The 13,536-nt window shown below is 37.7% G+C and overlaps 1 protein-coding gene across 1 annotated transcript in view; it reads right to left on the minus strand.

Moving 5' to 3' along the window:
- TM9SF3 (transmembrane 9 superfamily member 3) overlaps positions 1–13,536 on the minus strand; it is a 53,022-nt gene that overhangs the window by 12,076 nt on the left and 27,410 nt on the right. The window contains exons 7-10 of the mRNA XM_026851469.1: positions 13,263–13,394; positions 12,565–12,731; positions 9,834–9,928; positions 7,757–7,887 (exon numbers count right to left, since the gene is read on the minus strand). Of these exons, the coding sequence (XP_026707270.1) occupies positions 7,757–7,887; positions 9,834–9,928; positions 12,565–12,731; positions 13,263–13,394 (525 nt within the window). The remainder of the gene's footprint in view (positions 1–7,756; positions 7,888–9,833; positions 9,929–12,564; positions 12,732–13,262; positions 13,395–13,536) is intronic.

Genomic DNA, 13,536 nt, shown 5'->3' on the forward strand with positions numbered 1-13,536 from the left:
AAGCCACTAAAATATGAAGCTTCAGTGGTAAATAAATGGGGTTTGTGTGGCACAGATTTCGGTAGTGTGGGAGGGGCTATAGCAGTGGCCCCTGTGAAAAGCTTCTCAAAATCTCCCCGGGCTTCAAGTCAGACCCACCTCTGGCCAAGGCCAAGCCAGTTAGTGATGGTTGCCACACCTCTGCAATAACATATTAAGAAGGGAAACCTGAGAGAAGGTTGGGGACTTTGAGGACAGTTACAAGGACACCTATGGGAACACCGAGGTCAGTGAAAGGAAGGAGGAGGATGGGAGCGAATGTGGGCCAAAGCAGAGAGCCCCCCTGTATCCTGTTGGTGAGAAGGCAGGGCCGCCCCACCACCACCCATGGAGGCCAACGGAGGAGCAGAGAAGAATGCACCCTGTGGGGAGGATTCACGCCAGGAAAAGTTCATGTAGGGCTGTCTCCCGTGGGAGGGATGCCACGTGGAGCAGAGGGAAGAATGCAGAAAAGCGCTTCTCCATGCCCTGGATGAAGCAGCAGCAGACTGACTGCACGGCCCATCCCCTGCCCCTGTGCCGCTGCGGGAGGAGGTAGAAATACTGGGAACAAACTGAGCCCGGGAAGAAGGGGGTGGGGGGGTAGTGGTGGTAAGATATGGTAATGCTTCTCACTGTCTCACTCTTTGATAAATGTAATTATCCTTAGTGTTTTGATTAAAGTGACATCCTTTTTCTTCCCCTAACAAGCCTGTCTTTTGCCTGTGACCATTAAGGGATGAGTGACACCACACACACCCCGCCCATATATCCCCCCCCGCCCAGTCCTGAGCTTTTTGATTAATTTTCCTCCTTCCCAACGCTGGGAAGGGGTGAGTGAATGTGAGTGAATGAGTGAAGGCTTCATGGTGCTCAGTTGCCCTCTGGGCTCAAACCATCACAATAAGGAAAAAATAGGTAGCATTTATACTTGCCAAAAATAAAACAGATTCTACACAATTAATACATATTTAGTATGTCCCATTCATGTTCTTCCATTACTTGAAAACACAAGTAAGCAAGCACTGTCTTAGGCAGGATACTGAGGGTGCGTAAGAATAAATTACAGAAGTATACAACTCCCTTATGGATGCAGATCCTGCCCTTGAGAACTGCTCAGTCTAAAAGAATGAGCAGACAAGAATTTTCAGAGAAAAATGTCACAAAGTATTGTATAACTTCAAAAAACATCATCTTGAGTGGTACGTTTACTAAAATTCTCACCGAAAAAGCCCAGCTTGCTTGAGGTATAGTGGGTAGAAGAGCCATTCAAGAATTAAGGCCTGGACAGGATCCAAAGAATTTCCAAGCTGACCATACTGAAACTTATTTCCATTTGCAGGAAGAGCTTGTTCTGCTCTGCCTGGCAAGGACCACCAGGTGTGTTGGGTGGCCCCTGACCATGGTGCTCTGTGGTGCTCTGGCAGGTCGGTTTCAAACCTGGCTGAGGCAGAAAGCTCAGACACAGACAGCATAAAAGGGCATCTGTACTGCTTATCCAGCCACAACTGTCTTTTATAGCACAGTTATCAAGATGTCTGTAGCTTCATTTCTTGATCTTGGAAATTACCACTGACTGGGGATAGTGATAGAAAGTAAATCCACTGCTTTACTGCGGAAAGCAACTGTCCCCTAACTGCCTTGGGTTCCAAGCTCACCTGGAACAAAACTTAATAGCTTATAATTGTCCATCTTGCAAAACACATCTACCATAGGGAATCCACATGGAAAGAATATAAACTTGGACAAAGAACCAAGCAAGGAACATCCAGGCCTATTTACTTATTAGGTGGCAAGCTCATCGATGAAAAAAGGCAGTCAGTAGCATCTCATTCTCGTGACACCAACTGCAGAGCTGAATGACTTCAAATCAGGTGGGCAAGGAGAAGGCCCAACTTTTTCCAGCAGGGCTTGGTTGTTTTGTTATCTGGGAGACTGACTCAGCAGCAGCTTTGAAATCTAAAATGTCTATCTGCATAAAACAGGCTGAGAGAGACCAAGATTCCTTGAATAATGGCTTCAGTAAGTACTGCCAACCTGTCCCCAGTACACTTGTAATTTTCATCCATCAGAAAATCTGAGTGCTTGTGGTTTCGTTATCAGAGCAGTCAAAGCATGAACTGATAATCGTGCAACACCTTCCATTCTATTAAGCATCTAACTGAAAACAGAACTGATTTCAGACAGAACAGCCATCATCCTCAGTGAAATCTTGTACACAGCATTAGGTAAAGTCAACATTTTGAACAATGAATTACCTGTCTTAATGTTCTGAGGACAGCTGTAATTGAAATACAATTTTTTTCTTGTTTCCTGGAGCGATTCAGGAGTCTAAAAATTATCTGAGATAATTCTGCAGGAGGTCCAACTAAGCAAGCAAGGATGGACCATAGTGCAGGGTCAGGAATGCCTCCCACTTCCACCTGCCTCTGATAAGCTGTCCAAGTTGATAAAGATGTGAATGTTCTTTCTTCTGAGATAACCCCACACTGGTGACAGCAACCTGCTGGTCTTAGTAGGCTGATCAACACAACCAGTACTTGTTAGAATCAGAACACACTGTGCTGACCTCAGTGGCATCTTCTTTCTTGCTTTTGACTTGCTGCCTGACTCGAAGGTACTCTACCAGCTCAGACTGATGCCTGCTGAAAATTACTTTCTTCATTCTTGGCAGTAATAGCCTTCTCTGGAGACTGATGGCTTTTCTAGCTTCTGCTGTGTCAGGCATGTTCCTCTTAATTTCAGATCTGAGGTGAAGACGCTGTCTCCCTCCCAAACACTGCTTGTTGCCACAGATGACAAGGGCAGTGATGATGCAGGCTGGGCAATGTCTAAACCTAGAGACTTTAAATCCAAACTGAAGCAAACACTGGAGTACACAACTGTTTTAATGGAAAGAGAGACTAAGTTAAAAGATTTCTGCCTCAAAGTTTTCAGAGAATGAAGATTACAATGGTGAAAGCAGCTCAGGCACTTATTGGCCTCCATTTCACCATCACAAATGGTAAGAGGAAAAGAAGGCAGGATCAACACGCATACATGCTCTGCCCTCCACAGAAGCACCTCCCTACAGAGGTCACTGGGAACATACTAAAAAAACCAAACCCCAGTAATAGCTCTTGCATGGCAGGCAGAGATGAAGTTAGGTCTTCAGCAGCAGTCTTAAGAGAAGTACTGCTGTAACATCACCCAAGAGAAATCAAGAGAACAGGTTTAACTACCAATTCGGAAAACACAAATTATGCAGACAGGCCAATCTACTACATCTACAAATCCAGTTTTCCATACACATTCTCCATAATCCATATTACTGAAGACAAATTACATGAGTTTTTCTACCAAGCCAGTACATTAAAACATAGCTATTTCATTTTGACTGTTACATTTTTGTTGTATAAAACATCTTATTTCTAACCCCTTTTTGTTTTGTTGGGTAAAGAATATTCTAGTGCCCTTGACTGAATATGCAGAATTCAGTTTTCCTTATTTGAAAGGAAACATTTTCAAGAGGGATATAATTTATGTTCCAGTGCCATGTGTTTCATATTTTCTGACAACTGTAGATTAAACTTCATTCAAAGGTGATAATTAAAATTTTTATGAGCATATCTAATATTAAACAGCTACTGGCAGGCTATGGTGCCTTGACTGCTTAATGCACAAGGGAGAAAAGCAATAAAAATTAACTGTCAAAGTAGCAGCTTGATCTTTCCTGTCAGCTATCAAAACTGCACTCTCGGTCATGAGACTCTTTCCCCCCCGTCGCCCCCATATAGGGGTTACTGAACCCGTACAGCAAAACAGTTTTCTGCGCATTATCTGACCAAACATTATACAGAACAGGAACAGAATAGAAGGCTTCAAAATAAAGTGTTACTAATTTTATTCCAGCTAAATTTTTAATCTAGGGTGCTGCTTTGGGTAATAAATTGAACTGTTGAAAATTCAGGCAGAAGCATTAAGTTGTGTCTATTTTCAGCAAATGAGGTTTTTGGCCAAGGGTTCCACAGTCACTTTCAAGCAATCTGAGGAAGTACCCTTGCTGAATGTATATAACTAGATTTTCTTCTACTTTTAGCCAGGTGTATTTCCTTACCTGGGTATGAAAATTTTTGGTGCTACCAGGTCCTCCTTTTCATAACAACTTAAAGCTGTCAGGGATGGCTGCAGCCTGGATTAAGCTATCTGTTGGAGGAAATACTTTTTTCTAGTTTAAACAAGGTACAAAAGATGCAAGCACTAGGGTCTCAATCAGTGTGTGCAACCTTATTTAATTAAATCATTAAAAATGTATACTGGAAACGTTAGCTGCACAGGAAACTATTGCTCAAACAAAATAAAAATGGTACATCTTAAACAGTTTAATAGAAGTAGCATGGATTCTGCAGTCAGAATATTATCTTAGTCATAGTAGCCTTAATGGAAATCTTTAAATTATGTATCACACACAGAATAACATAAGCAGTCACAACTTATGAAAAGCCAGAATTAAGATGGTCCCTTCAAATTCAACCCTGTTGTACTCTGTAGAAATTCAACATCACTACGTATTTTTGCACAGAACTACCACCACACTCCTCAGATGTATATCGAGAGGTCACTTCACTTGCCAATATTTAAATTTTTTTTTTTAATTGTTCCATGCTCCATGGAACATTTTACATATAATTCAAACACAACAAAATAGAAAGATGATTGACAAATACACCAAAAAGACTCAAACATCAACAGAAGGCAGGTCAAGGTATACAACACCTTCAGAACTCCTCCATGTTCATCAGTAATAGGATACAATAAACAAAACATCCTCCAAAAAAATCAAATTTGAGCTCCAAAAGAACAAATAATTGAACAGTACCTACTGTGTTTCTATAAGGTGAAGAGATGAGAGAAAAAACTTTTATATCTCCAGATGATTAGGGAATTGAAAGCTTTAAACCAATAAGTTTTAAAGAGCTCTCATATTTGAATAAAATCTGTCACATTATTCATTGCATTTTGAAGGGAAGGGCAGCTGAAAGTTATCCCAGGGAAGAGGCTCATGGTGTATTGTTCAGGCTCATGGTGTATTTTCACTACAGAAGGTTTGTCACAGTATAGTTAAGATAGCTTGCATGTACATCCAAAACAGCTAAAGGCAGAGTTCCAAGACTGAAAAATTATTTCAGAAACAAGTTTTGGATCTTCCCAATCCCCACCACATCTTCAAGGAGATCCCACACAGTGCGAGTGAGTTATACAAGGTGAATGAACCTTTGAAGTTCAAAACAGCCTGCAATGACAGAGAGGTGTATGAAGGTCCTGAAGAGGCCAATCAATTTGAGCATTTCAACACAAAATGTAGAAGAGCAGATTCCAGGTAGATCAAAGATGCACTAACTGTGAGTTAGCTTGGATATCTTGGCTTTGCCACTACGAGCTGCCCTCACCTTCATTCCATAGAAAAATCTGTTTGGAGGGAAGAATTAAATCACAGAGAGAAGACTACCTAGCAGTTCACTGGGAAGTGGCAGTGCAAAACGGGCAAAGCACAGGATGTCATATTTAAGCACAGTCTCTTAGCAATCTTTTAGCTCAGACTTTTCAGCAAATGTTTTTTCCAGATTTACAGTAGTCAAGAAGAGGTGGTAATTCTTGCCAGCAATTTAAATAAAGGAGGGTGGTTTCAAGACATGCGAGGGTAAAGGAAGAATTTCTATGTTCTAGTACATTTAGATGGCAGAGATTTTGTTTCCCCAAGAAAACAGTAGCAGCAAGTTTGCACTAGAGAAGTCTGGGAGCTTCTCTACATTGAAAACAAAGGTGGAAAGACACAAAGTTATCTTATTCATAAAGCCAGAGGGCTTCCCAGGGACTTCAACCTGAAGCATAACATGGTGATTTCAAACAATTTTCATTTCTTTCTACAAACCAGCTTCATTAGTTGATTTGAAGTCATTAGACCATTGCTTATTCTGATGAAGTTTCCGATTCATAACCTGCTCGTACTAAAAGTCTGCTAACTCCACTGAAGTTTTATTGCTGCAGTCATAATGATTCAAACACTTTCATAAAACCTGAGATCATTAAAATTGCTACACATAAAGAGTCCTAACATCCTGATTAAGTGACCCCTGAAGATTTATATTCCCATTTGCTTTTGCATGTACGTGTTTCCATGATCTTAAAATATAAATCAGTTGAACAGATTTACAAGACAAACTTCAGCACAGGTGGAATTCCCTTCCTCAGCATTCCTGACCTCCAAATGGGAATACAAGTGAGAAATGTGATATCGTAACTGCTTGCTCAGCAGTAAAACAGAACCTCATTGTACATTTCAAAGATCAATGTTGTAAACTTTTATGACAGTATTGTATATGGTTGCTAGCTTAGGAAAGAAAAACCAATACAATATTCCTTTGGGGCACTGACTGACTAATACAAACATATCGAAAGATAGAATTTTCATCCAATTTCTTGAAGAAAAAAACAAACAAAAAAATTAAGTGAACAGTTTATCAATATGTTTAGCTCCATACTATATTTACAACAAATTCAATGTAAAAAGTCGGTATTCAGGCATGCATTGAAAATACTGCTAATAAAGAGGTGACTGGAACCACAAATGTACATGTAAAGTAATGACTCCTCCATCAGTGAAAAATTATTGAAATCCTTTGTCTGAAACTGAGTATTGTATCTTTATTACCATTTATGATTTCCATCACATTAATTCATTAACAGTGTGTTCTTAAGAAGTATTTTTAGTTACATACTGAATTTGTTTACATGCCAAATACTATTTATAACATGGAACTTGTGATACTAAGCTTCATTTTGTGGTAGATTTGAATAGACTGAACAATTTAACATATCACAAAAACTGATATGCAAAGAAGGAAGCTATAAAATATGTTAAATCCCAAGATTTGCTACAGATATTGAAATGAAAACAGCCTTCCTGTATTAAGACATTTGTTAAAGTTAACAGTGCTACTACACAAAATTAGAAAAAGCAATTTTATGGTGCGTATTTCAAAAAATTCTGCTCAAATACTCCTTGCAAGCTCAAACGTATATTCTGCCGAAGTGCCAAGCAATTATTTCCTACATTATATTCACAAGGTTGTTTGAGGTTGGTTGAAAGGGGCACGACAACAAAACAAAATCCTGACAAAAGCCACAAGAAACAAGAAAAGTCACCACAGTTAAACAAGAAAGTAATCCAACCATCATTGTTTTTCAAGTGACATGGTTAATACAGACATAAGATCATAACTGGATACTAAATACCACTTCACAAATTGAAAACAGTGATTCATTTTCATAAAACCAGATCTCTTCAGGACACCTCATCTCATATTGTTGCCTGATCTTTTATTTCTATTTTTTTCTGCTTGAATGCAGTGATTTGAAAGTAGCTTTCACTTTGAATCCTTCTGTATTGCATTTTAGCTTATAACCAGTTTGTGTTGACCATCCAGAAGAAAATTCAAGTTGCTAACTTCCCACGTTGTTATAACACTAAGCTTGAATACAAAGCAAAAGGGTCATTTTAAGCAGAGAAGACTGTTGTTAGAATCCAGCAGTTGTTGCTATTGTGATTAAAACAAATTATACTCAAAGCACCTTAAACCCCGCACAGACTAAACTTCTGACTAAGAAGCTAAAGCTACAACTCACAATTGTGTTTAGACTAAAACATCGTTTTCCTGTGTCTACCATAGTGTTTAAATTCTCCAGTAAAATGACTCACCATTGTTCCAAAGGGTATAGCTCTTGAAGCATGATAATAGATGGCAATGAAGTTAATGAAGAAGGCAGTTCCACACACCATTGCTGGAATAAGGAAGGCTCCAATAAACATCTGCTTTATCCATCGCCTTCCTGTAAGAAGGGACATTCCAATGGGACTGGTGAGATAGCGTATTTTGCATAAAAAGTTATCAGCAAGCTCTTCAGAATTTGGGGGTTTGACTATTTCTCCCCCCAAAAGCTGAAAGAAGTAAGTAACAGCATACTACATCAATACAAGACCCAAGAGTCAACTAACAGTTTCATCTGACTCCTGGCAACTCACAAGATGCAGCACATTAATCAATTTATTACGACAGATGAAAAGACAGGAAAAGGGATCAAGCACAAGAATATTTCCAGGTGAAAAGGCAGGAAAAGGGATACAGCACAGGAATATTTCAGCTGAAGAACAGCATATGCTAACTAAGCTGGCCAAAGAAACCAGGGTATGAAATCTAAGTGTATATGGAAGCTGCAGATTAGCAGAGCCAGAGACAGCAGAGCCAGCCCTGTGCAGAGCCTGCTCACACCCTGAGAGCATATGAGAGCTCAGCACTGCTCCCAGGACAACTCAGCACTACAGCTGCTTTCAGGCAGCACCTGCTCCAGGTTGTCTTGATCTAAATAGGCTGACTCCATACACTCAGGATGTATTAAGGAAGTGGCTATACCTAGCATTTAATGTACAGCAAAATTGAACTCAGACATCTTCAACAGCAGAAAAGGTAGAAGGAAAGTGATTTCTAAACCCCAGGCATAAAAGGAACAGCAACACTTGTTAGCAGTTATTACCGAGTTCAGAGCTCAAAAAACCCCTCTTAGGCAATACCTTAAGAATTTTCTCTGTCCGTATTCCCTTTACTTTCTATGCTCTTAACTACTGTCTATACTTAAATTTAATACACCATAGATGCATCTGTAATTTTCACTAAAAAACAGTACGAAAACTAACATATGCTTTTCAAGACCATCCTATATATATTTTCATCATGAGCCAACATAATAAGCATTTCAGGGTTGGATACATGTTTGATCTGTAGAAAAAAAAAGCAAACTTGGCTCAATTATACAGCATAGAACATTTTAGAACAGCAACAGCAATTCACCTACACCTGTTTTTCTACTAATCACTAGGTTTACACACAAGCCACATGAAAAGAAACACCTAAACTCCAAACTTGAGTAGCTTAGAGTGCAGTTGAGACTGAATACTAACAAGTAAGTTGTGCTAAAAAAATACATATTTTCTTTTGTGAACTTCTTATAATTATCTTTTCTAAAGTACTACAGAAAACAATAGATATTGATTACTCTTTTATTGCAGCACAGGGAATGGATGAAGCTAGTGGACTACAAGGATGTAATTGGTCACAACTCGGAAGCATAGTGGGGAGTACTTGAAGACTGCCTGTCCAAATCTGTTATGTCAATTTTATTGGGCTTCTGCTCTCTACTGATACCCATTTTGAATTTGCTAAGTATAAAGAAGAACACATACTGTAAAGTACAATAACCCTCTGAGAGATGCTATAAACTGTTTTCCTCATCAACAATTAATTATCTAGTAAGTACTGTATACTCATCCTTTCTGTGTTAGTAAACATAACCGCCTGGGTATATATAGAGGAGGGCTATGTAGTAGTCAACTGGAGAAAATTATGTGAGCTGTTTAACAGCGTGTTACAGAAAAGGGAGAGACTCTTATACTCTCTGGATGCCATGAAACAAACAATTATATACAACAGTATAACAAGCAATTCATAAGATACAACCATTAACAATTCTTTAGCTCTTATTACTTTTAAATTATCAAAAGACTTCAGCTATCTTTAGTTAGAAAATGCAGCCAATACTGAATAGGAAATAAGATTAAAGTTAAATATACTCAAAATATTTTCTGTTTATTAAGAATTTAATGGATTCCATCTGAATGGCCTAACTCCATGAGGACATTTCTATGCTGGTGCAAATCAGAAAAATAACAACTTATCCATTTAATAATATAATGAAAATGCTGAAAAAAGAAAACACTTTACCTCCTTGTCTAGCATAAAGGCTTCCTCCAAAATACCCATTCACTGGTGATGTTGCAGCATAAACAAATATAGCTGTACTAAGCATTGATCCTCTCCTACAAGAAGTGATTTTTTTTTGGGTAAATGAAACAAAAGCAAACAGTTTTAAGCAAAAGATTACAGTAAAATATGTACATTTAGCAGAAGTCATTATTTAATATTTTTAGATAATGTAAAAATGAAAAAGTGCTTAAACTGTAAAATTTGCATAAGAATGAGAACTGTTTGTATCCAAAGCTTCTGGCCAAGTCTAATTCAATCTGGGAGAAAAGAGTTCTGACATACTATATTCTTTTCTAACATGCATTTGTTTTCACTGGAGTACAAAAACTTACCTTGGATCAAAATGCACTGACATTTGGATGTGCGTACCTTGTGTATAAAGAACTGAACTATTTAAGATCCAACTATTGCAAATAAAAGGTCCTCTTTACTTAATATAAAGGCCAGTATTAACAAAAATATAATAAGATTGTGAGTGATGTTTCTGTCATCCCTCAGAAATTAACTTTTAAGACTGAAAGTGTTCATCTTACAGAAAATTTGAAAACCGGATTTAGAAATTATAAATACTATAATGAAGCCACAAATCAGCATGGAGTGGTCCAATCAGAAGAGTTCAGTCATTTTTAAATTATCACCTCATTAAATGTTGAAGTGTTCATTTTGGTATAATTTTTCTGAAATTTTACAGGCAAAGCTAATAATTTTAAATCACAAAAGCCATCTCTAAATACATTTTAAAAAAAATCACATCTAAGAATAGCAAGATATAAATGATTTTCATGAATAGAGCTGTTTCCCCATGTCCCTCTTCTACTCTTAATAGCAAAAGGCAGTAGGTTTTCAGCCAGCTTGCTGTACGTTCTTCAAATTCGTCGTCTGGAAAAATTTCAGACTACTGGCATTTTAGGTTTTGATGAACCAGCCCGCCCTACTCAAAGAAGTAATCTTTAGTACAACCAGCTTCCATGACTGCATGGAATAAACTAAGCAAATATATTTGTTGGTCACACACACACTAAAAGATGCTAAGATCTGCTTCTTAAAAAAAAAAAAAAAATTAAAAAAAAAAAAAAAAAAAAAAAGGCAATAGTTCCATTCTAGCAAGCTACTAACACTTCTAACTTAAAACTATTTAGAAAGACATGCAAAACCCCAGAAGACCATGCACAGTGTGAAGTGACACATATAAATCTGTATACCTGTAAAATGATCAGAAGACATTAACCTAAAGTGATCTCAAAATTTGCTATTCTCGAGCTCACTTACATTTCAAATATTCTAATGGGAAAGCTTCTCAAAACACAAACCAGTATTAATAAATTAATAGCTGACACAACCAAATTTCACTGAGAGATTTTTAGTTCTTATCAGCTGCATGATGCCGAGTTTCAACAGACCCAAAGAACACTGACAGGCAATCATTCTCATAATTCTGGTTTACAGCCTTTTTCATTCACATCCCTATTTTCTTAAATGTAAGAATTGTCTGCACCAGATTTGGTCCATTTTTCCGTTTCAAAGTGAATTTAATTCTGGGTGTGTAAATGATATAAAGGCCCACTGCAATAAAAGACTTAAGTGCACGTAAGTTTTTTTAAATTACTGTTCTGACACATTTTACAGTTGCTGTAACTTACAGCTTCCCTACAGCGCATAAACATTCTGAAATGGTTTCAGTCCCTCCCTTAAAGGGCTAACATGCTGTACAATTAAAAACAGTAAGTGTATCCAGAAATGTAACCATGGGGCACAAGGAGGGAATAACACCATTCAAAAAATGAAAATATGTCATGATACTGGTACTAGAGTGGCTTTTGAAAGGCAGCTAAATTAAAAACCAAGAGTTCTCTCTAGTGGCACATGAAATTATTACAACTCATTAAAATCAAGTTACATGTGATATTCAAGGGAAAACAGAACAGAGATTTGCAATTTTAGTCATTGCTTAAAACAAAGCACTTGTAAAAAAGACAATTCCCCCCAGTATCCAAAACATGTTCACTACAGAAACAGATCAGTCCATTCAGGACACCAAAAATCTCAAAATCTCAAACAGATAAAAAGTAAAAGAAGAGGACTAGGTGAACTGGAAGTGGTGTGTTAAATTTAAACTTGAGTTCTGGTTGTTTGTTCTACATGAATTCTCTCCAGTCAGGATCACAGCCCATCTATTGCTGGAGGTTCTACATGCAACACAGGCTGAGTAGTATTGGTTTGAAAGAACTTCAGAAATTAAATCTCCATTCCTGAGAAGACTTTTGGGGATAAGGTTGGCTTAATGCATTGTCAGCAGTAAACAGGACTAGCCACAACACAGCACACTCCTACTTCAGTCTTTATATGACACAGCATGGAAAACAGGGTAAGAAATATAGCAGTATCTTGTCCCTCCAGATAGAACCAGGAGTGAAATACGCACCTTTTAATATTTATTTCCCATATAATCTACCCATGATGCTGCAGAACAACAAACTAGTTTCATAATAAATCATGTAAAAAGCAAGCATTAGAAGAGACAAACTCATATGATAAGAGTAGGACAAAGTTTCATTAAGAGTCCTGAATATTACATCTGATCTAGAGTAAGACCTAAAGATTCTCAAACACTTTTTTCCAGGCAGTTAGAACATTCGTTTTTGTTCAATCGAGCATTTATACGTGGAAGGCATGGCACAATTATACTTACTCTGTGTATAAATCTTCTATCATTGCAACAACAATGACTATAAGAGACACAGCAAAAATCTGACAACCAGAACCAATAAGCGATGAAAATATTAGAGGATGACTGGATGGTCTAAAAACATCTCCATGGACCTGCTTCCACCCATACTCATCACCTAGATCTCTGTCCTAGGAACAACAACAACAAAATTTTAAGTCTAGTCATGACAATTAATGACAAACACACAAGCTAGGCATAAATTAAAGGTTTGACTTATTAAAGCAACTTTCAGTGCAAATATGTCTTCTCTCCTGAATGCATCAAATCTAGGTGAAAAGTTTACTTTTCAGATGCTTATCAAGACAACAAAAATTACTACTTGAATGTAGGATGCAGTAAAATCTATCAGATTTCCTCCCTGTCCCTAAAAATCTTCTGAAGTGTTTAGGAGTATACACAGGCTTCTATTACACACTCAGAATGGACCTCATTTAACCGAAGTGTGGATGTGAACATTAACACAGTGACTACAGACAGAATTCTGAGTTGCAACCTGAGGAGCATGTTATAAACAAAACCAGTAACACTTTCAAGACACACATAAGGCAGTTTTCTGTTCAGCTGAAGAAATCCATTCAGAGCTGCTACACAATGAATGTATGAAGATAAAACAATATGCCTTAAAAAAAGATTTTAAAAAGCATGAATGCAGATCTTACCATATCATCCATTTCTTCTTCCTTGCTGTATCTTGCATAATCTTTTCGCAAAGTTCTCATTAATATCATAGACACTAGGCCAACCAGAAAGATCACCATCATAAAAGAATTGAAAATTGAAAACCAGTGAATCTACAAAAAGAAAACACATCCCTAAGGTTTAGAGCTGTAAATGTGTTCCAAAATTGTTCCAATAAGGATAAATCATTGCCTAGCAGGACAGACTGTCAGCACTAGCTAAATAACAATAAACCCGTTTTGTAACTAACACTAC

This window comes from Athene cunicularia (assembly GCF_003259725.1).
Source record: "Athene cunicularia isolate RWA chromosome 6 unlocalized genomic scaffold, athCun1 chr6_part1, whole genome shotgun sequence".
Lineage (NCBI taxonomy): Eukaryota > Metazoa > Chordata > Aves > Strigiformes > Strigidae > Athene > Athene cunicularia.